This window comes from Neodiprion pinetum, chromosome 4, assembly GCF_021155775.2.
Source record: "Neodiprion pinetum isolate iyNeoPine1 chromosome 4, iyNeoPine1.2, whole genome shotgun sequence".
Lineage (NCBI taxonomy): Eukaryota > Metazoa > Arthropoda > Insecta > Hymenoptera > Diprionidae > Neodiprion > Neodiprion pinetum.
Genome location: NC_060235.2, coordinates 36,729,199 through 36,752,348, shown reverse-complemented (window position 1 = coordinate 36,752,348; position 23,150 = coordinate 36,729,199). Strand labels below are relative to the sequence as shown.

Genomic DNA, 23,150 nt, shown 5'->3' with positions numbered 1-23,150 from the left:
ATTCTGGATCGTGTAATTTGGGCTAATACCCCTAAATTAATAAAAAAAAACATTCACCAAAGTTTGTAAAAACAAATCATAAAAAATAACGTAGAATCTACACTGACTTTCAGCGAAATTACAGCTTCGCATTAGCAACAAAACACTTTTTAAAATCAGTACCGACATGTTGTAAATCTTTTGTAGAGTACAAAATAGGTTATTTTTGGAATAGCTTCGTGTTCATCTATTTTCTGCTTTCGATTTGCCAGAGTTCGAATTGCATATAAGTGATGAAACAGTATTCAGTTTATGTCATTTCGAATTCGTTTCTGCGTGACCGCTTTCGATCGATTTTCCTATTTCGAGAGCCTTAGCAGCCATTGCTAATGCACCTGCTCTAGTTTTATGGCCACCAATAAATCGAACACTGTGTACAAATATACTGTCAGGAATGCCAGATACAGCAGATAATTCTTCGTCCCTCAAGCCTGCCCATGCCTCTGGTAAGAACATTCTGTAACAACGAGTAACTAAAAGGTAAAAATATTGCGACGTTTCGAAAGTTTGAAGAATAATCATGTTTTTTTCAAACTTTGGTACATTTGAGCTGAATTTTATATTAACAAACATTAAACTTCATTCTAAATCGTTTTAATCGTGAACGTGTCCGATGCAAGATTCATTAGCTTTCAAGTTGAATTTTGTAGCGTAAATAGGATTGAATCGATCTTGTTTATCAAAATCAAAAGCTATAACGATGTAAATTGATATTTTACAAACCTGCAAATGAAGCTTGCAGCTTTTACAGGTACACCTTGTACTCTATAATTGTTGTCATGGAAAATAGCGTATTTTATTGGCTCTTTTACACCTAGTTCCTCTTCCAATTCGTATAAATGTTCCTTCCAAGGCAGAGAAGTAGATAATTCAATAATTTCTCCACTTGGATGGACCTGTTAATTGTTAAGCAGATGCATCATAATTTTTCAGTTGAGTGAGTAGACAAGAAAAAGTGAGCATACTACATCAGAAGCAACGAAAAATGATAGTTAACTATCAAAGGTTAACCATGACCTTTTTGAGATTAAATATCCGAATTTGAAAATTCTTTCTCACCTCAAATCTCCCGAGAACGGCATCTCCCACAATTGATCTAGCAGGCCACCAAACTCTAGCTGCATGTTGAATAAAATAGGTGAATTCTTCGCCCGTAAGCGCGACAGCTTTCTCAAACTGTTCATCAGGATCCAGCTTAGGACCATTCCAAGTTGGATTCAACCGTGCCACTCGCTTACTCAAATTTGTACTGATATAGTACCTATCATATAAAATAATAAGAAAATATTATAAATTCTCTGTATTAACATTATAGCTACATAGAAAATAATGTCCACTTACGAAGGTTCCCCATCAAACATTGGCACTCCATTATCAATGGCATCTATTTCTTGCATGAATGTTTCATACACTTTTTTAAAAATACTAGCCCGGTCATAGTCATCTGTTACTTCAGGTACTAGTATCTTAATAATTTCATCACCAAAGTGACAATAGATTAAGCCGGCACTACTCAGTTTAATATTACTCTTGTATCCAGATTTTTTTATAACTGTACTGAGAGTTTCTTTGAATTCCCTAAAAAAAATATATATGAAATGAAATCCATCCAATTGTTGTATAATCAATCATCATGAAGCTTATAAAAGGTATTTTTACAATCGAAAAAGAAATATATTCATTCAAAATTGGATAATAAAATAAATAATTTTTCATATACATGTACAAAGTTTTGATCAATCAGGTTCGATCGTGAACTTAAGTTATCCCAGATATTGAAGTCGAGTACTAGATGTTTAAGAAGTAAATTTACTAAAGCTTGGGGGTCAGCTACTCATAATCCACTTGAGGTTCAAAATTTGCAAGACTATTTAGAACAATATCAATTTCCAATAAAACCTGATAAATTAAAACTTCCATTATACAACTTTTTCATCATACTTCATATGATGATCATAGCGATGCGTAGATGGATCATACACCCCTCCTACGTCAACCACAATATCACAACTGTCCAGAACTTTCTGATCACGGGTCCTAAAATATTGAAAGAACATCATCAGGCGTGATATGATTTTGCTGACTTGATATTGTAAAAAATTCAGCAAATTGTATATAAATCTATTTTTTCAGAGTACAACAGTGGAATGTGAAAGTGAATTTACAGAAGAATTCATATGTTTGATTGGAATGTTCACTAATTTATGATTCTCAATCAACGTAAGGTACCAATATTGTAGTCATGATAAATTTGATTAGCATGAATATGATTGCAGCGTGCCTGAAACTAACACATATACAGGATTATCTTACCTAATAACAGACGCATTTTTGTATCGGGGTAGCACCTTGAGCATGTAACATGCAAGCGCTTCGTCACAGTGGAAGCACCCATCGTGTGTTCCAATAGTCACTTCAGACCCTGGCATAGTAGAGAATGGCGCTATGGAACGTTGGTATAACCTAAAAAAGAATTTATTCAGATATAAAACAACAAATCACAAACAAATCTAGACAACTTATTCGCTCTTGGTTTAGAGAGAACATATTTTCATTGGCATTTTTCGGTGAGAAAGCAGCGATCAGCTCGATCTCACCTCTACTTACCAAACTTTACTTGTGATTTTTGAGAAAGAATATCGGCGCGAAAGCGAATGGACGACGCGTGACAGCATTGCAAAAAACCACAGAACTCGATGATGCCGACCGACGGTAATCAAAGCCAATCACCAATAATAGCTACTGTCATTAATACAATCTTAAATGTTATGGTTGTTGACAGAATATTGTTAATGATCTTTAATGACGGTCACCGTATGGTGTTTAGGTCTTATGGGATTATGTGTTAAACGACTGCCACCGATAAAGAAGCTACCAGATCGCTAACACGGCTTCTTACGGCCCGAGGCCCATTTATCCGCCGAGTAGTGGTCACGAAACCACTGATATATATATACACATACCTATATCAGTGCACAAAACTCATCCAGGGGCGTTGACTCTTCTTTAACGCATAGATCGCATTCAAGATCATTACAATCAATAAACAAATTAAATTTACCAGACTGATGAGTCATGGAAACTCAAAGTCAGCTGCATACACAAGCCACACGATTACAATTCGTGCGAAATTATTTTAAATAACAATTACAGAACACGTAAAAAAAAAAAATAGATTGATAGCTGCGCAAAAAAAAAACATAATTTTTACACCCTCAAATTAATACCTATCATAGTTAGGTATGATTATTCTTTTGGAATACTTGAATTACGTAGAATAAACCCATTTACGGTCTCATAACAGACACTTTTTTTCTGTTGAAGTATGAAAATTAAAATGTTCATTGCTTCAAAATGTATTTCATTTATTGTTACATGATAGTATTAGACATTATAAAATGTCCGGTACCATCAAACTTGGTTGATCTACTAATTTTGTATCATTTTTAAGTTAAAGAAAATTTTTCTTTATTTACTCTGACATTTTCGAAATTATTTACGTGGAGAAATTTAGCAAGATATAAAATGCAATTGGAACACCGATAACATTATCCAAATAAATAAAACTCTTGTCGCGTACCGTGAGCCCATTATTTCCAATTAGTAATTACATTAGAATTTATTTAATCATTCAATCAAATGCAGCGAGACAAAAATAAAAAGACACTAGTTACAATAATATATAATATCTATAAGTATATACTATATATTATATATAATCGATGCCGAAGATGCCGAAGAATCGGTTGTGACTTCCGTAAATTTAAAAACTATGCGGTTATCTTTATATACGCCACCCACTGATTACTTGGTAGATCATTGTGACATTCTGTTCTATTTTTAAATATTAAGCCTCTTCTTTTTCTATTCGCAAATCTTAGCATTATGTAAACGACAGAAAATAAAAAATATCACTGTATATTTTTACATGTATACTGGTGTGTTTCAGAAAAAAAGAATTTGCGATTTTTCACCATGGCACCCTGTAACAAGTTTTTTTCTTTAGATTGAAAAAAAGGTCCTGTTAAAAGATGAGCGATCTAAGTTATGTGGAAGACCACGCTCAGTTGATTTTTCATTTCCATACATTTATTACAATTTACGAAATATCGTTAATAAAATATTCTTCTTGCTGCTTACATCAATCATAATATCAATTCACTTCATAAAGAAGACTCGCACTTGTAAATATCAAGTCACCAGTCGATGTTTGAAGAGTGTATCTGACACCTTTTTCATTATTACTTCAATCTCATATAATAGTTATAATTTAGTACGAACTTTTAATTAAGGAGAATAAGATTCCGGGTGATACATGATCATGATCTTTGGGTTGAATATAAATTTCAGGGAAGAAATAGTAAATTGAAATGCTACAACGTGTTTCTTCACAAGTTCAAAAAAACGGGGAAAAAAGTGAAAAGTCAAATAAGTGCGATCTTCCACATCACGTAGAACGCTTATATTTTGACACAATCTCTCTTTTAACCCAAACAAACATTTTAGGGGGTGCCATGGTGAAAAATCGTAAATTATTTTTTCTCAAACACCCTAATGTATACGCGGTATGTCACATCCTCGTCCCGTCAACCTTGCATTTAATTCGAATAAATTAGTAAAACAAAATATACTTTGAATAAATAAATTATATGAAGCGCTGTTTTGTTCGAACCACACTGTGTTAAATCTAATAGGCTAGAGTTATATTTTTAGTTATTTCAAAATATTGTATTGATTTCGTCGTAATGTGCTCTCGCGTTTGGAAAGTCTAAAAAATTGGCGCTATTACCTACACTTTTTTTTTAATTTCAAGCAAATTTACATGCAACATATTTTCTGGGAATTTCGTAGGACAGAAGAGTGATTTTTGTAAAATAATTTCTTATTGAAACAGATGTATTAAAAAACACTCATTGTATCTAAACATGACAGGCTTTGCTACCAATTTTTTTCAAACTAACATGAAGGATAGTATCAGAGCTTCGGATCACGGGTCTTGCTGAAACTTTTGGATGTCTCTTTGGTCCAAGAAGTGTAATTTCTGACGTTTATTTCCATCCATTGGGCCTTTCTTCGCTCAATTTACTATAAATCGGGTTGTGGGAAATTCGCAATTTAAACTTCACTAAAGCTGTGAAATAATAATTTTTCCGTTTACACTAGAATCTGTATGAGACTGTCATCGAAACTGAAATAGAGCACAATAAAAATTAATATTTAAGGCAAAAATACACAATAGGTTTAGTTTATTACGGCATTTCGCTCATCACACTGCTAATTTAATCAGTTAGAGGCAAGAAGAGAGGCCTAATGGATGAAACTACACATCAAAGTATTATATTTTAGATCAAATACCTCTAAAAATTTTAACATGATCCGTGATCCGGAGGTCTGACAGTATCCTTGTAAGACTCGACAGTGCGTTTCACTGTTTGCATCGATACATGAATGCAAGATCGACCTACGACAATACGATTGACCTTCTTCCACACTAACGAGCAAGAAATATTTAGAGCATGAGTGGAATTATAGACAGTTGGCATATCATGAAGTGTCATGGGTTTCGGAATAGTTTTAGGACCTATGGATTTTTTCGGGATTGCTATACACGAATGATCACTTGAACACCGAACCTAAATTTCAATGGTTTTTTTTCCACTACTAAATGAGCAGAAGAACTATATAACATAAGGACACGTATTTACCTATAGATTCAAAATATAAAGTAATGTGAATTTTTTTTTTTTTCCTCCAATTACCAAAAAGGAATTTTTGCAATATTCACTGCAAAATAGAATGAAATCGGTATCTGTAATTTGTATTTTGCGATTTTTCAATTGCATACTATTAGTAAAAATTTTACAAAACAAGTAAACGTGACAAGATAAACGTTAAAAAATTTGAGAATCTAGGATTATCAAAAGAAAATTAACTAACGTGTAATTTCAAGCAAGTGCAAGCACAGTAGAAAAACACTGGACCAGTACTTAGAATACAAAACACAACCATTTGATAGTAAATTACTTCATTTGGAACTAGAAAAAAATATGCATATGAGCACACATCGTCACCTGGCAAAGGCACAAAATGTAAGAAAATCCCTTCCGATTCCGTACCTAATATTATAGCCAATAAATAACAAATATAGTACGAAAAAATATGCTATAATCATACTATTCCTTACCATACTTATATAAATTACCATTTCGAAGTTCCCAATTTGTTGAATATCGGGATAAGACGGTCAATCTCGACTGATGTGAGTAGCAATTGAGTCTAAGAACGCCTCATATGTATTTTTCTTCGATCATGTATCCTTAGAGGATCTGACCGTTAAGAGTTAAAAGGTGCTATCAATATTACACTAAATACAATTACAGTCACAACTAACTTAAATTAATGGAGTCCATCTCAAGCGATGTATCGATTCGATTCAAGCAAAGCCGAACTGGTATTCAAATTCAAAAATTGATTTATATCTGGCAATTGAAAACCGCTTCCCGCTTCGCTTACCTCGAGACAATATATTCGCGATACAGTAAATGAAATATCGCACATTATGTATCAGACATGATATATTGGACAATGTAAGACGGTTCTTTTCACTCATGATGCGTGAGACTCGACTTTCCAAAAGTCTTTCTATTGATGTGTTACCTGCACAGCTACTATGAACACACGGTTGTATCCATGCATTATACATTGCTATACGTATGTATGTATGTATGTATGTACGTATGTATTCATATTGTGGTGAGAAAACTGTACTATTAAATAGATAACGAGTACGGTTCGGAGAAGATCAGAAGCTGCGCAATGTTGACTGATATTGACAATGATAAATGTACAGAATTTTCACTTATTAATGTTGATAATAAATGGGTATTTGAAGACGATACGTGTATTGTGTGGCTCAATGTACCAGTGGTCACGATTTGAAAATTGTAAAATGCTTATCGTTGTGCCCTACCATTGCTTTTATTTGGAGCAAGCTTTAAAAACTGTTCATAGGCTGCTGCAATGTCATCGTCCATCCCACCATCGTCTCCTTCTTCATTCCAAATACCATCAATGTCGCCATCATCCTCTCCCTCGCTAAAAACAGAAAAGGTGTAAGCATTTGATAAGCGCCCACTCTAAAATAGAAGCCAATTTTTTCCGCTTGCATTCAACACAGATAAAAACGTAAAGAATACGGGAAACAGAACACGGAACAAATACCACGAAAAAACTTACCCGAATTCCTCGACGTCAGGCGTGTCCCCGGTTAGATCTTGCAAGAATCTGCTCTCCTCTGGAGATAAAACGTTGCCATCAGGACCGTAAAACACGGGCTCATTTGTTAACTGTTGCAAAGGAAAAAAAAAAATTGATTAAGTATTTATTGTCATGTATGATGCTACACTGGGCATGAAATGAACTGACCATTAAATAAATGTGATGGGGTAAACAAACCTGGGAAGTTGAAAGATAATAGTAATAGCAATACTAATAACAACAACAGCAACCGCACAACGACATATAAGTGTTACTAACTGGCTGTTGCGATACATCTGCAGGTGTTTGAGGACTATCATTGACGGTAGAATTGTAAGGTCCGTGCGTTGAAACAAGACGTCCCCAGTTTCCCCGACGGAGTTCGTCTACGCTATTAACCATTCGACCGACGTGAACATCGACCTGACCATCGTTCACAAGCCCAGTGAGCCTACGCATTACATTTTCCATCTCAGCCCCTCCACCGCAACTGTCTCTTTCTAGAGTTTGACCTGCCAACTGCCGACAATAAGTATGAATATTATTGCTGCTGTAGTTATTTCTTGTACTACCGTTAAACACATACCTTAAGTGCCTGGCAGATGTGTTTAGCAGAGTTTGGAGCAGGGCGCTGTAGAACAGCAGACATTAATTCAATTAACAATTTTCCCAATACAGATGCTGGTTCTGACTCCATTTGAGTGACTAGTTCAGCCAAAAACAGTATTAACCCATGGCAAAGTTTTTCCTTTACTTCATCTTCTGGTAAACTCCTCTGCATCCAAAACTCAATTGACTTTTCTGTCTCCTCGCGACATCTGACATAAACCATGTAAAAAAAAAGTGTTTGTAATTTGAAATAACCAAACCTAACGATAGAAAATCCGTAACAATTGTTACCTAGCAACGAGAGTGTCTCTGAAAATGGATGGAGCACGTTCGCTTAAAGCTGCATTATCCAAAAATGTGCAAAGACGTGCACCGCTGTACCGGAAATTTCCTTCGTTTATGGACTAGAAGAATTTGAAGCTTTTAATTGAAATGTGGAGTTCTTATAACGAGAAAAAACCCACCTGTCCAAGTATGGCTCCAATTATAGCTTGCGTCTGCACTGTATTAGTAAGACATGGAGTAATGGCATCAACGAGAGATGCAACCAAAGAGTCAAACCGCCCAGGACTGAGAGTGAGTGTCCGCATCGCCACTTCTAGCTGTCCCATCATTCCCCTCATTCCGCTCCAATCTTCACCATCACCTTCCACATCTAACTCGTTTTGTTCGGCCTAAGAAACAAGTAGAAAAATATTGAATTAGAGACGAAACGAAAGAAAAAAAAAAGATTTCTTTCAACCTAACGAATGATAATTCGATTTGAAGGTCAGTCAAGATTACTATGTAGAGCAATCAATATCAACCTGATGTCTGCTGTGATCCCCTGATCCTCTGTCGTAATACCCGTAATCTTGAGTATTTGAGTACTGATTATAATGCTGGTGCTGTGGCGGACCCATGTAGACCTGATGCTCCCGATGTGGAATGTAGCGATTTTGCTGAGGTACGTACTGTTGATGTAAGCCGTGTTGATGCCCACCATGATGGCCCTGTCTTGCATTATTCAGCCGATTCTGAACCGAGTGTCTAGGCATCACTGATCCAGATTGTTGCTGGTTCTAAGAGCGACAGTTGATCTGGATGAGTCTCATACAAGACATTTACTTGATAAATTTCTATGAATTAATGATGTTTGGAGATAAAACTGTGTTATTTTTCAAACACAAATTAGACCATAAAACACAATTTTATTTCCCATGCTATATCACGGTGACAACAAAGAATAAATTTCACGTTTCTCCAACATTTGCATGATAAAACATCAAGCGGTTTGCTATTTTACTTGGAAGAAGATTACTTAAATATTGAAGCAAGTCAAGAGTTGAAGTTTAGTCGTATTCATTTTGCCGAAGCAATCCTGACAGTTCTAAAATTCTGAATTTCCAACTACGACAAATTCCCTGTATCTGCGATTAGCGCGATATCATTAAGCATTCAACATCCTCTTACCGGTAGTGCTGGACTGAAGCTTTTGGGTACAAATTCAGCGGCATCAACGGAAAGTGTTGAGTTTTTGACGATGTCACCTTTGGCTCCATCTGTCTTCGTTCCAGTGTTCTCCATGGAACCTAAATAGTGCAAGAAGAGAAGCGGATACGTTAACTTAGGGTTCGCTTTTAAAAGATTATTTTACGCTCTAGAAAATCAAATTTTCAAGACATGCATATACTAGTCTCTATCTTGATCTATCCGAAGAATCGATCAATCGACTATAGAGTTAAACATTAAAGAAGCATTTCTGTGACTCGTTACTCAGTCGCATGATCAGCCACCTGTGTTTACGCTGGCAGCAGAAATGTGATGTGGTCGCCTGAGTCCCCGTGTCTCCTGGGATGGTGTCGGTGCCCAAGATCCACGGCCTCGACCACGAGAGGATCGAGATTGTTGTATCACTCGTTGATCCCCACCAAGAGGATCCATTTTATCGTTATAATTTACTTCGAATTGAGTATCAGTGTTGAAACGGAGCTTGTATTTAGCAGTTTCCGATATTCAACGGGGCTGTTAATCGGGTGTATACGTCAGTCGACAATGTACGGCTATTTATCCTCATTAACACGTCGCACGTGGTTATAAATATGGATGCGTTGAACTCGCGAGGACGGGCAGCCGGAGCCGAGTTGTGATGTTAGATTCAAGACGAGTAATCGCGGGACCGACACATGCCTATAACAGCGGTCAGAGCTTACCTGTCGATTTAGCGTATGAGAATATGGCAAATTTATAACGCGTCGAACAGAGGTACCGGAAATTTTAATACTAGATCGCCATAACGGTTTCGTGTATAATTACGACAGACGCAGCCTTCATTTGTTATTAAAAAATAGAGCGATATTCGTCGCCATGTTGCTTTACAACCTTGGGGCTACGTATGAACGCGTGATGTGGTTATTTGTATGGTAGTAGTTTCCGACTGAAATTACTTTTTATTTAACGTATATCGTTTTATACGCCGGTTATTCACTGCCGACGTAATACGCGTTGTAATAAATTAATTCACACAGTTTTCAACTCGCCCATACAAATGTCAGGTTCTTTGTATTTTCATTATTTTTCACTCGATATCAGCGAGAGACACAAATTCCATCGCTGCTTGCAGCCCACTACTCGCGGCAAGGATGCCATGAACCACGAATCGTATCGCCAGATTAGCGATCGAGCAATCCCCTTAACCAATCCGAACGGTGAATTCTCGTGCTGATTTCTTACTAGTCGCAAATTGAGTTACTTTTTTCCGTTAATCGACGAGTACCTTCGCGTAATGTACGCAGTTGCCGCAAATAAATTTGTATCAAGCTGAATACTTATTGAATGAAATAAGAAACTATTCGCACTTATCACTTACCGACTAAGTTGAGTGCCGACTTGTAACTTTTACATTTATCGCTTTAGATGAGCCATCGTACGAAAAATGCTCATTGTTTTTTTAAGTTTGCCTGCGCGCATCTTTGTAACTAGTCGTGGGATACTTTCCTTCGGTTTCTTTCCCGTATGATGGTCAAAATTGAGTAACAATATGCTCCAAAGTAATCAGAACAATAGATAGAAGTAAGATATATAATCGTTATTGTTACTTGTCTCATTTTTTATCGATAAATAATATTATTACACCCGATAAACTTCACATTCATGTAAATGTTTTTTCCGATGAAGTCTTAAATTGAAAAAAAAAAATAATAAATGAAAAATACTATAGATAGATAACTTGAACCAGATTGCACTCGTCGAAATTCAACTACATCAACGCGTTTTTCGCGTAAACACACTGTACGTATGATGTTGCGATGTGGCAGGAACTGGATAATAAGAAAAGGTGAGCGGTGGGACATAAAATTCTCGTTATTAATAATCATCTATGATTTCGATATTATAAAACCACGTATTCACAATATTTTTACAGTACCCTCGTTCACTTACTTTTATGGAAATTTTTTTTAACCATATAAAAGTATTCGATTTCAGAGGATTTCGAGATTCGAAAAAATAAATTTCTTATTACATATATTTAGAATGAGTTTTTAGGCACAACTCATGCAAATATCAGACACTTTTACAGACAACCCATGTGAAACGCGAGCATGTTTTTCAAATGTTACATAAAAATTTGGCAAGCGTCTTCAAATGAGTGTATTTTCTAATTACCACAATATCATCTGAATTGAGGTCACAAAACACTACTTGCAAAACTTGCCAACAAAATTTTGGCACAATTATTGCTGCGTTTCAGAAGGCACTAAAAATTGGCAGTAAATATCATACACGATTCTAAAATGAATCAATTATTTAATTAATCTCCGGAATAAACAATAATTAAGCATTCTTAGCGTTATCTATACAGTCGTGCCTAAAAAATTAATAGTCTTTTTGCACTTTATTATAATATAATCTTTTCTAGTAATTGAAACTCATAGACAGTTAACAAACTAAACAATTCACTCGTATCCCCATCCACTTTTCATTTATGAAAGAGATACGGTCATGTTTAAATTATTTTTTCGTTCTCAAATACCAACGAGTACCAGTTGAAATACATTAATTGACGTTGAACTTTGCTACCTAGCAACTGCTTCGTGCTTGTGGTTGTACCACGGTCCTAAATTGCACTATTTACACTTTTTATTATAACTTACAAAAACATACGAACAGAGAAGAAGAAAGAAAGCCAAATAAACTGAATGAGACAAAGATAGAATAATTACATATATATTTATATATATAATACATATAAATGTGTAAATTATATATAATATATATATAAATATATAAAACTTTGCTATATTACATTATCACGCATATTTTTTCTATTAATAAAGTTACTAATTCGCGTCATAAATACACGTGAAAATTATTTATAATTTAATACGTACGTATGTATGTTCTGTAAGTATGTATATGGATATATATACATATACACACGCGTGTATATATATATATATATACATATACACATACTCATACACACACATATGCAAGTGTTATTAATTTGTGATATCATTCGCTCATGACTGTTATCGCATGGCAATTCTCCTTCTGCCCTATTCTACACAGTTAACCTATCACATTAATTAATTACTCTACATAAAATATACAAAGCTTTAGCCATTACGAAAATCCGAACGATTCTCTTTATACATATTAACTGAATATATCCGATTGTGCGCATAATAACACAAGGAAGACTTTTGTGGGTTAATTGCAAATAAAAAAAATTTACAAGGTTACACAACGGTTCGTCGACCTTGTGGATTCCATTGCAGTTTTCGATATCCTTTTATAACCACTCAACCAGCGTGGTTAGCATTTATAACTAGATTAAAAAGTCTCCTTTGATATATCGCAATGTCGAAATCATGACGAACACACAGCGTCATCACCATCACCACAATGCTACGCTGAGCTTAAGAGTTCCCTGAAAAACAAAAAACAAATGCACAATTATTAAAATTCACCTTCGCGAACTGTACAGATTTTTCTAATGCAAATTAGATTAGTCAAATTTATGGCGCAAACCTGCATGGTGAAAGCATACATTTCTCGGTGAATGCTTTATGGGTTTTAACATGCTTGTTTACAATTGGAAAAATAAGTAGCTCGTCATTAAAAATTCCATAGCTTCTAGCAAAGTTTATCACATCTCACATGGATAATTAAAATCACGAAAAATAATAATTCTCTCAAATTTTAGGGTTAGTGGATTTGAAAAAAAAAAAGATGACATATTACTTGATTTGACTCACGTTGATAGTTCTCTTCCTAATAATCCTGTACGTGATCGGCTCCTATTCAGTTGTGCTCTCCTTTCCGCTGTAATAAAAAGAAAGGTCAAATAATTTGCTCACGATGATTTAATATTAACAAAGCTGTAGCACAGGAATAAGCTAATAGCCAAGAGACACCTCGATACACTGATGTAAACATAAGAAATAATTCTCGTATGACTGTACTACCGATTGAGGAGAAAACAAAAAATTGCAGAAAAAGGTGGCGGCAAACTTTCACTTTTAAAATTGTCTACTATCTTATCATTGGAGCATAGCAGTAATTTTGAAATTTCTACAGTCCACTGGTCACACATTTGAGTACATATTTAACGTCACAAGGTTATACGAAATGGAAATAAAAAATGTTGTACTAGGGTTTAATAAACAAAAAAGCTGATGCATACATCAGAACACTTTTGATTTTACAATTTTTTTTAAAGTCAGTGTCTATATGATTGAAAATTGACCGGTACAAAGCTACAATTAAAAAAAAAAAAGTTTACAATAACTTTGAACAGTACATTTTTCCTGTTTGTCTTTGTCGACTATAAGGCCAGAAATTCACAGAGCTGACAGTCATCGAATCGTACAAGTTTTCATTTAATAGAAATAATTCACAAGTACTATAAACAGTCGACCATGCTTGGATCATAATATTTTGTAGCTCGAAATAAAATATGCATAATAATGGTTACTAATGCATTCCTACCTCGACATACCTTGAAAGGTATGATGGGTTTGGAAGTAATTATTATTATTATTACTGACTGTCACACTTGTGAATTATTTCTTGCTACAATAACTTCAACATAAAATATATCTGTACAGTTATAATGGCATGAGCTTAGTAACATTACACATACTCAGTTATAAGTATTAGTTGAAAATTTACACCAATTAGGATACTATTTCTAACGTCATATAGGTAAAGCAGTCTGAAGATATTGTTATAATGTTATTAATATACATATAAATGCTATAAACAAAGTAACAATTGGAAGTATAAATTTACATAAATTTAATTAAAAAATTTGTACTTTTATTGAATTGCACTATTAAAAATTTACCAAGCATAAATTCATATGATTACAAGAAAAAAAAAAAATTAAAAAATTAAAAAATTAATCACAAAAATGCATACAAAACATGATACATACATCGGTATATTTGTAATAGACATTCATATTATTTTTCAAGATAAATCAGCTACCATCTGGATCAAATTGAATAAAAGCGAATATTAAAAAAAAAAACTCCCACATTACTTGTGCCAACGATAACGAACATGAATTAAACAACATCCATACTGTGTGATGGTAATGATTCGGAGTACATCCGAATAAGAAGCAAAAATATCAACAATTTGAGAAAAAATTTTATAATTACCAATTTTAAAATGCTTAACTCTGGTGTTTGTGTGCTGATTTTAATGTTTTTGTGGGAAATCTAACATTATAGTGCGTAACAATGTACGAATGTAACCGTTGATGAACATCTCGTATATCATGCTCAGCAATACATATTTATTCACTTTGGAGATAATGATTTAGAACATTTTTTCTGTATAATGTCTAAAAATCTCGTTTGTCAAAAAAATATGCATCAAACATTAAAATCGGATGGTAAAACCTTTTTCCAAATTGCTATTATCTTGACATGTGTTATTTGAATTTGCCGAGAGTTATTTTTATATTATTTTATAGTGGCAATTTCGTTTCATTCAAGTTCTTGTAATTAGCGCAAATTATATTGCTGCAAATTTTTTCAAACAGACTTTTCTATTTTCGTATCATTTGATTTAGGTGGCTAATTCATTTTTAAGCTAAGCACAACCTCATTAGCAATTAAAATTCAGCATAAAAACACGAAACAACATGTATACATAAAATATTTTGCAAAAGATAAGTAATAATGTTCAAGCCTTTTTAATAATTAATAATTTTAAAACATACTCGTTGCGCGCCAATTATTGTATCTTTCTAACGATTCAAATGGGCTAGCAACTTTATCTAAATCAGTATCAGAAATGTTATCATTTTTCATCCTCAATAGTACCTCTGGATCTAAAACATCTTTCAACAAGCTCTGATTTTTGCGCTCTCCTTGAAAAGGGCTCAGCAAATCTTTATTTGTAACTATATCATTTGGCTGTGAATTTTGCGAATGTTTGACATTTTTCTTCAAAGTTATAAATTGCTTCGCACATTTATTCATTTTCTGTCGCCCTAGTTCATGCATTTCTTCAGATATATTTGAGCTTGATTCACCAGCTGGAATTGATGAATCGCATCGGCGATCTGTGCTAGTACCGAAATACTTTGGATTTTCGTCTTTCCACTTAGCAAAGTCCTTGCTTACAGAAGGGACTGAGTTTGCTACAGTTTCAGGAGTCTCAATAGACACATCAATACATGGATCATCCAAATTCGTTTTTGGTTTCGATGACGAACCATCGAAATCGACTATCTGTGTTTCCCCTATAGCAATTGGATTCTCGTTATCGAATTTAATGTTTTCGACACATTCACTTGTGTTCAACGTGCTGTATTTCGTTGCAACAACTTTTGTATCATCTCCAACTTTCTGTCGAAAATTCCATCCTTTCTTACCACTTCCAAAACTGATAGTTTCACAATCCATCAATTTTTTTTTATATGGAGACAAAAAGTTAGCATCAGTTTCAGAATGCAAGGACGTTTTTAGTTCTGATTCAGCATGTTTCGTTTCGTTACAATCGGCAAGTTCCTGCAATTCATCAGTTTCAATCAACTCAAAACTTGCGCCACTTACAGACTCTATTTTTGTATTTTGGTATTTTGCTCCATTAATTGGACTACCTCTAGACAAATCTGTGATACCGCTAATTTCATCAGCCTTGAAAGAGTCTGGCGTGTTGATCGAATTTGTGAATTCAGTTCTCAAGGAAAGAATGGAGTCAAGACTTTGACGTTTCGATGAGGCGCCCAAACTAACGTCGTTCTGGTTTTCGTCCTGAAAGGCAGCAATATTCTCGAAATTCTTTGTTCTCATTAAACTAGAGTGTAACGGTGTACTGTGTGTTTCCGTTCTCACCTTAAGGTCGTCTGTGGATCTCGAAATTTCAGTTGTCATTTTAAATGTAGAATTGAAGGAAGTTATTGGCGGGGACGAAAAAATATTTCCACTTGTTGCTGGCATTGATACGTTCATATCAGGTGGGCTACCGGCGAATTTACTCTGTGATTTATGTATCAATTTCTTTCTATTATAACTGGCACGTCGTACGATGCTGTTTCTTTTGTGCCGTTTACCAACCATAATTCGTTTCGGTTTCGTTATCAGGTAAAAACGTTCGTTAGCGAATGCATTGTGCTTGTGTAGAGATAGTTTTCTGTTACATTCAGGTGTACATCTAGGTGGGCTTGCTCTGAGAGGGCTGCAAAGCTTATCTGGTGTTTGGTTTTTACACTCATCAATCACAGAACAACTGGCCAGACTGTTTTTACTGCTTAAGAAATATTGAGAGTTTGACAATAAATTTTTTCCATTTTCAGTCGAAAGAATATTACTCATGCATTTTGATGTGGTCCCAGTAACTGAACGATCGGATTTAATATTAAAACCTGCCGAATTTCTACTCATCAACGAAATTTCGTCCAAGCTATTTGACATAGATTTTTGCCCAAGATTTAGTTTACCATTTGCAGCTGCAGATAGAACATCGGAATATTCCGACGATCTGAGTAATCTTTTAACATACTCTCCATCAATTTCAGGTGTTTCAGTAAAATAGTGCTGTTTTGTCGATTCGTGGGACGCATCATTATCTGTAGCGTGGTCAAATGTTGGAGACTTAAATTCTCGAAACGAAAAACTTCCGTTCCCGATTTGTTTTACAAAAGTTCTCGTTTGAACTTTTCTTCTACTTTTCTTAGGCGTCATTCTAGCTTGATGTAACAGTATATGTTTGTAAAGACTCTGATTTTCTTCCGGTGTACGAAAAACTTCTGCACTAGGTACATTGCCAGGTATAATTCTGTTCAATGCTTTACCATCACTAGGAGATACATTGAGAAATGAAATTGTAGTCGCTAATCCCTTAAAATCCTTTGAATCTCCTAACTTGGCTATGTTAGTATTTGGCGAGAGTACCACATCATTGGCTACTTTCCCATCGAAGATTTGTTTTTTGGAAGTCGATTGAACTCGCATGATTTTTGCGACAGTAGATTTGTTCCTGAGCAGTGTCAACTTACCACCAGCAGCACGAGTTTGCCGCTTGCGACGTTGATCAGGTCGACTGAATGCAGCTCCAGTCTGCAGAGCTTCCATCAGACTGTCCATGACGCCTTCTTGCGCTTCGTGAGCGTTCATGTCCACTAAAGCACGTTTCCTTTCAGCACGCGCCGCACGTTCTGCTTCTGCCTTTTCTCTTCCTTCCCGTGCCCTCCGTTGTTTCTCTTCGCTTTCACGCATTTTTGAATTTTCTTTTCGTGCTTGCTATGAACAGAAATGTGGTTAGAAATTTCATCAAGTTACCCATATAGATAAGTACAAATCCGCGAATAAATTAGTATCACGTGTATGTTACCTCGAAAGCATCTTTGAAGGTTTTAATATCACCAAAGAATTCCTCAATAGTGTATTTTTGCTTGTCGAAGGTGAAGAAGTCTGAAATATCGGTGTAAAGACTATCCATATTTTTAAACATGTTCTGCATCACTTCATATGATTTTCGTGCTTCTTTTGCAAATGGCTATAGGATTTTGGTTAGGAAAAATATAATAATCTTCATATTAGATATTCAAAGTGGTCATGGAAGCTGTGAGTCGATCTTCTCTAATAGAAATTGATTTTCAGTAGTTTTCTGATCTACAAATTTCACAGCGTGAATATGTTGAAAGATGATTCAAATTCAAAAATTACAGATTTTTGATAAGGATACTGTCATAACTTCTCCAAATCGGTCGTTGTCGTTTTGCGGAAGTCTAGCATTCGACAAATCTTGTTCCAGATTACGCAGACTAGCATCCATCTGCCGAAGAGTGCGCTGAACATTCTCCAAAGAAACTCGACTGGCTCTATCTACATGAGCTAATTCGTCAGCAAAGTTTGCGCAATCTGGAAACTTTCTTTCAATGGTGTCAACGAGATAATGTAGCAAAGTTTGCTTGTTCTCCACATCCTTCGTACTTGTTAACTGGATAAAAAAGAAAAAAGTAACAAAGTTTTGTACAGATAAAATCAAATTCATCCACATAACAATATAAAAAATATGATTTCCACCAACCTTAGTAAGAAAGCTGATTTCGAACCCAAATGCTTGACCGTTTTTGGAACCAGTATTCATGTAATTACCAAGTAAAAGAATCAGTTCAAGTATTTTAGCAAACTTTTTGCTGATTTTCACCTCTTCACACGCCGCAGTACCCGCAACTATATCGGGTTTAACGTCTTGAACTAATTCTTCATAGTGTAACATGAAGCTGAGCGATTTCAGTCTTGGTAATAGTCGTTTGATATCTGATATCTGGTAATCATAAAATAAAAAAAACATTAATTTACGATAATCAAGTCAGATAAATGCTTCGTTCAACTAGGCCATATGATAAGAAAATTGAAATGCCATAAAGAAAAAATGTGTTTATTTACAGTTACGCAGAATTGTTCGGCTTCTGTCAAGTCTTCATACTGGTCTCTAAATTGTTGTAGTTTAGTGAGCTGATCGGGTGGAGGTAGATACTGAATTAATCCTTGCAATACATTGTCGGAAATAACGGGACCCTCGCATCTCAATAAACAAACTTTAACTTCTTCGTACGACATGTGCTTTAACGTACCACCAAGAAGAATTGAAATATTTTGGGCAGATTTGCCGTCGAGAACTTTGAGATCTTTGACCTTCTTCGTTGGTGCTGACCTAGAATGACAACAATTCGTGTTTAAGAAATTTTGGGATGCTCTACTGCTGTATAAAACGTTTTTATATTATTCTCAAAGTAAAAAAAAAAAAAACTATTTTCAAACAGACACTCAAGCACTTACTTATCGATGACGTTATCAACTTTTTTGCCAGTTGGTTTAGAAGCAAATCTCTGCGCCAAGCCAGTCAGAATATCTGGACTGGCAAGCTTTTCTTCCTGTACTTTAACCCAGAACGATTTTTCTGATAATTTTTGAGGTAAGATCTGAAAAAAAGATTAGCAATCAACATAGTGCAATGATCGAATAGCGATTATAAATTTTAAAAAAAGTATACTTTTTTCGGCATAAAGTGAACCACTACTTCTTTCTTAAATCGATAACAAAAATATACACACCGCTTTCCAATTCGCTCTCTTCAAAGGACCGTCCACTTCCCATTTCTTCTTCGGCTTTAATCCGTGCGGCAGGACTTGAACAGCTCCAGCTGGTAGCTTTGGTGCCATTCCTCCCATCATGGGGGGAGGTGGAGGGCCCATACCTGGGAAAGGCGGCGGTGCCGGTCCCCCCATACCGGGCATAGGCGGAGGTGGTGGACCACCGCCCGCACCTGGCATCGGCGGTGGAGGCGGTCCACTCATTCCAGGCATCGGAGGTGGCGGAGGCCCGGTCATGCCGGGCATTGGAGGTGGAGGCGGGCCGACCATTCCTGGCATCGGAGGGGGAGGTGGGCCACCGCCGGTTTTCTGTAAATTGGTGGAAATATTTTATGAGAAATAAAGATTTTCATCAATAATTTCAGACTTCAGCCTTATTTTATAGCCAAGACACCTACGATTGCTTTACTTACAGTTCCACCTCCGGGTACTGCTCCACCCTGTTCGAGTTCCTTGATCTTAGTTTCTGCGTGTTGAAGCTTTGCTTCCGCCTCCTGTTTACTGGCAATAGCCTCCTCAAGCTTCTGACCCATTTCCAACAAACGATGCTCTTCTTCTGCCCGCGATTTTTCAACCAGAGTATCTATTAGCGGCTGTACGTCTATTTGGAAACGTTTGGTGGCACTAAAGTCCGGATCACATCCAGACCGGTGCAACACTATTTGTGATACACATTCTTCAATGAGTTTGTAGTACGCTGGCCTGAAAGGTGACACGGAGTATTTTAATGTTCCGCTACCACTTTGGAGATCAGTGCAACTTTCAATTAGTTAGAAATTTGGTAGGATTTTTCCAATTCCTCGTTATCACTCACCTAACTAACGCATCGTCCCTGATAAAAAGTAGATGTTGAAGGATGGATAGAAAGTATGGTTCAGCGGGCGTATCCATAACCATATTTTTGGCAACTTCAAAGCAGTCGTTAACATCGTCTAACTCTAGCCTAACGTTGTCAAATCTTTGAACAAATTCTTCGTAGTCCTCCTCTTTGTGTTCCTTGAGGATCTTCAAATGATTTGCCAGATCCTCGGACGTATCTTTCTCAAGTGGAATCAGCAGGTCTGCCAGCCCAACTCGCATTATTTCGTTTCGCAGGTGTAACCGGAAGTCTAAGTCTTCCGCTGATGAGATTATTGAGTTTATTAATTGTAGACAGACGACCTGTTGAAATTAAAATTAAACCCAACATTTACATGCAATTGAAAAACCACAAATCAGGCAACAACTTGACAGACTTTTTTTTTATACACACCCTTAAATTTTCATTCTTTTTGTTGACCAATCCTTGAACAATTGGAAGGAACCTTTCTTTCCCCTTGAATTCCCCGTTCATTGTGATTGCGTCCAAAACTTTTTTGTGACTGTCACTGGAAATTAAGCAGACTGCACCAAGGAGTTTGACGGCCTCGTACATGACCGCCGGTTTTGTTGGTTCCAAAGATCTAGCAACTATTGTTAAAGCTTCGTGATGCGCGAGCATCTCCTTTATTCCAACGGTGTTGTTCATTATCGCTTTCAAGCAGCGAATACATTCGTACTGTATTCTTTCGTATCGATTATCACTGAAACATTGACACACGATTAGTATAAAGCTTAAAGAATGCATAATACAGGTTATTTACTTCTAACATGCATTCAAGATATTTGAATGCACGTGAATATTAAACGAATAACACAGACAGCAGGCAAGTATTTACTAAATATATTTCAAAAAATCGCACGATCCTGAAGACTACATTAACACTCGATAAAAAGCTGTTAGAATTTCACTAAAGCCAAAACGAAAATAGACTAAGCATTTTGCAAATGAACCATACAAATATTCAGAATGTAAATATTATTCAGTTACCTATCATAACATATGAAAGCACTGAAACGAAACAAGAGTAAATTAGAGGTTTTCATTGATTGTTCACTCAAAATCTTTACAGACTACACTGTTAAAGAAGATCTTAAATTTACAACAAATTCACAATGCAAAGTCATATGACATTTACAAATTAGGTATATGAAATTACCATTCATACCCTTGTATAGCAAAATTCATACTCGCGCATCAATTTTCATATACGGATGCAAAGTTTAATACACACGATACTGGAAATCAAAACCCGCTGACAAATTTTCCAATCACGCGATGTAATGATACATTTTTTACTGAAAATTACAATATTCGTATGTTAATCTATTCGTAACCAACAGAGCAATGAAAGTACAATACAGATTGGAACATTAACTGTGGTCGAATTAAAAATACGATGCACATGTCATGGCATATTACGATACGCGACATTCAATATTAAAAACCGAGTTTATAATTCGTTTAAGAATTCTCCAAACACGTAATGTAATAATATTGATAACCATACAGTATCCGTCTGTGGTGAGGAGATACGTCGCACAGTCTTGTAGAAAATTTTGAGCCCTAATAAATTGTTTGTCAAGACTGTTAAAAAATTTCTTAAATTTGTCACACAATTACTACACAAAAGATTGGCAAAAGTAAGAATTTGGTGTTTGAATTTTCATAGACTATACTGAAGAAATGCTTCCAACAAATGTGCTAATTAAATTCCAAATAGATTTTGTTTTACGAGTGTAGGTAGTTCGTTCTAAATCATAATAGACTAGTTCCATTTAATTACACGATAATCCACAAATTCGAGAGCGTGTTTTAAGAAAACCTCAAATAGTGACATCATTTCTGTTACACACGACGTTAATTCGTCAAAAACTACGTATATGTGTTAATTCGTGTACGATTAGCCTGGATGATTAATAAAACGTCAACTCACTTTCTATAACACTCGTTGAGGGTTGCGAGGACCTGTCTAAGTCCCTTGGTTCCAAATTCCTGAACCCAGCTAAGTGGGTTATTAGTTAAAGCGATCCTCAGTGATTCTATACAATTGTAAATTTTATTTACGCTCAACTCGGGCTGGGCCAGGTACTGTATGTAGTCCGCAGGTTTGTCGAACTTTGATCTGTTCTCCTGTATGCTGCCTTTACAGTGCATCACCAACATTTTCCTCTTATTCATATCCGGCTGTTGTCTCAAGGGTGCTTTTTTCTCCTCCGTAAGATTCATGTCGTTCTGAAATACGTGTTGTATTTTTTTGAGCAAATTTTGCCTAACAAATGTGGTCATTTAAGCCAAACACCTCCGCCAAATAAAAAAAAAAAAAAAATCGATAGCAGCTCACTCACCAACATATCTTCAAATTTGTCATTCATCGTTTCTTCGTCCATCCGTTCTATGATGGATGCCTGCTGTTCAATCTCACTGAAATCATCGCCGGAGTTGGGACGGGGGATGGTGTTATGGCTCATACCACCCCCCACCCCGCCCCCTCGTCCCGTCTTTTTTGGGCGGCCGAACAGCGTGTCCAGCTGAAAAAGAAGAAAAGGTATTGTCAGCAAATATGATTGTTTCAAGAATCATTGTAAAACTGATGACAGGGATGAACGATGAAATCATTGCAGCTATTATTAGCTATATTTGTAAAAACATCCTGCGGCACTTGTTATCGCCGTCTCATTAGTCCTTCTGACTCAGCAACTCGATAAACGCATAATAAAGGCGTAACGATATATTAGCGTCATTTTGTTAACGATTCAACAGTTCATTGGAACTTGCGTTATA

The 23,150-nt window shown here is 35.8% G+C and overlaps 3 protein-coding genes and 1 long non-coding RNA gene across 11 annotated transcripts in view; 1 reads left to right on the top strand and 3 right to left on the bottom strand.

The window, feature by feature from the left end:
• Window positions 1–294: 294 nt before the first annotated feature.
• On the bottom strand, window positions 295–1,436 carry LOC124217377 (MYG1 protein C27H6.8). The gene is made up of 4 exons (XM_046622839.2): window positions 1,381–1,436; window positions 1,099–1,300; window positions 763–935; window positions 295–496 (listed from the first exon to the last, which is right to left on the bottom strand). The coding sequence occupies exons 1-4, from the start codon at window positions 1,434–1,436 to the stop codon at window positions 295–297; spliced, it is 633 nt and encodes a 210-aa protein (XP_046478795.2).
• A 920-nt stretch (window positions 1,437–2,356) lies between these two features.
• On the bottom strand, window positions 2,357–9,839 carry LOC124217376 (Poly(A) binding protein interacting protein 1). Its single transcript, XM_046622837.2, has 10 exons — window positions 9,681–9,839; window positions 9,358–9,476; window positions 8,712–8,966; window positions 8,370–8,579; window positions 8,197–8,309; window positions 7,883–8,114; window positions 7,576–7,815; window positions 7,276–7,385; window positions 7,010–7,134; window positions 2,357–2,502 (listed from the first exon to the last, which is right to left on the bottom strand). The coding sequence occupies exons 1-10, from the start codon at window positions 9,826–9,828 to the stop codon at window positions 2,483–2,485; spliced, it is 1,572 nt and encodes a 523-aa protein (XP_046478793.2). The 5' UTR covers window positions 9,829–9,839; the 3' UTR covers window positions 2,357–2,482.
• A 438-nt stretch (window positions 9,840–10,277) lies between these two features.
• On the top strand, window positions 10,278–11,745 carry LOC124217379 (uncharacterized). 2 transcript variants are annotated; one of them, XR_006882808.2, is made up of 2 exons: window positions 10,278–10,956; window positions 11,123–11,745. It is a non-coding gene; the product is annotated as an uncharacterized lncRNA (long non-coding RNA). The 2 variants fall into 2 exon arrangements; XR_006882809.2 differs by having other exon boundaries at window positions 11,105–11,745.
• dia (diaphanous related formin 1) overlaps window positions 11,232–23,150 on the bottom strand; it is a 43,489-nt gene continuing 31,570 nt past the window's right edge. For all 7 annotated transcript variants that reach the window (XM_069135616.1, XM_069135613.1, XM_069135614.1 and 4 more), the window contains 14 exons: window positions 22,715–22,897; window positions 22,303–22,601; window positions 20,760–21,069; window positions 20,322–20,668; window positions 19,921–20,209; window positions 19,469–19,816; window positions 19,194–19,336; window positions 18,801–19,068; window positions 18,439–18,678; window positions 18,094–18,348; window positions 17,740–17,904; window positions 17,405–17,648; window positions 13,146–13,212; window positions 11,232–12,817 (listed from right to left, as the gene is read on the bottom strand). In XM_069135616.1, the coding sequence (XP_068991717.1) occupies window positions 12,796–12,817; window positions 13,146–13,212; window positions 17,405–17,648; window positions 17,740–17,904; window positions 18,094–18,348; window positions 18,439–18,678; window positions 18,801–19,068; window positions 19,194–19,336; window positions 19,469–19,816; window positions 19,921–20,209; window positions 20,322–20,668; window positions 20,760–21,069; window positions 22,303–22,601; window positions 22,715–22,897 (3,180 nt within the window). In that variant the 3' untranslated portion in view covers window positions 11,232–12,795. The remainder of the gene's footprint in view (window positions 12,818–13,145; window positions 13,213–17,404; window positions 17,649–17,739; window positions 17,905–18,093; window positions 18,349–18,438; window positions 18,679–18,800; window positions 19,069–19,193; window positions 19,337–19,468; window positions 19,817–19,920; window positions 20,210–20,321; window positions 20,669–20,759; window positions 21,070–22,302; window positions 22,602–22,714; window positions 22,898–23,150) is intronic.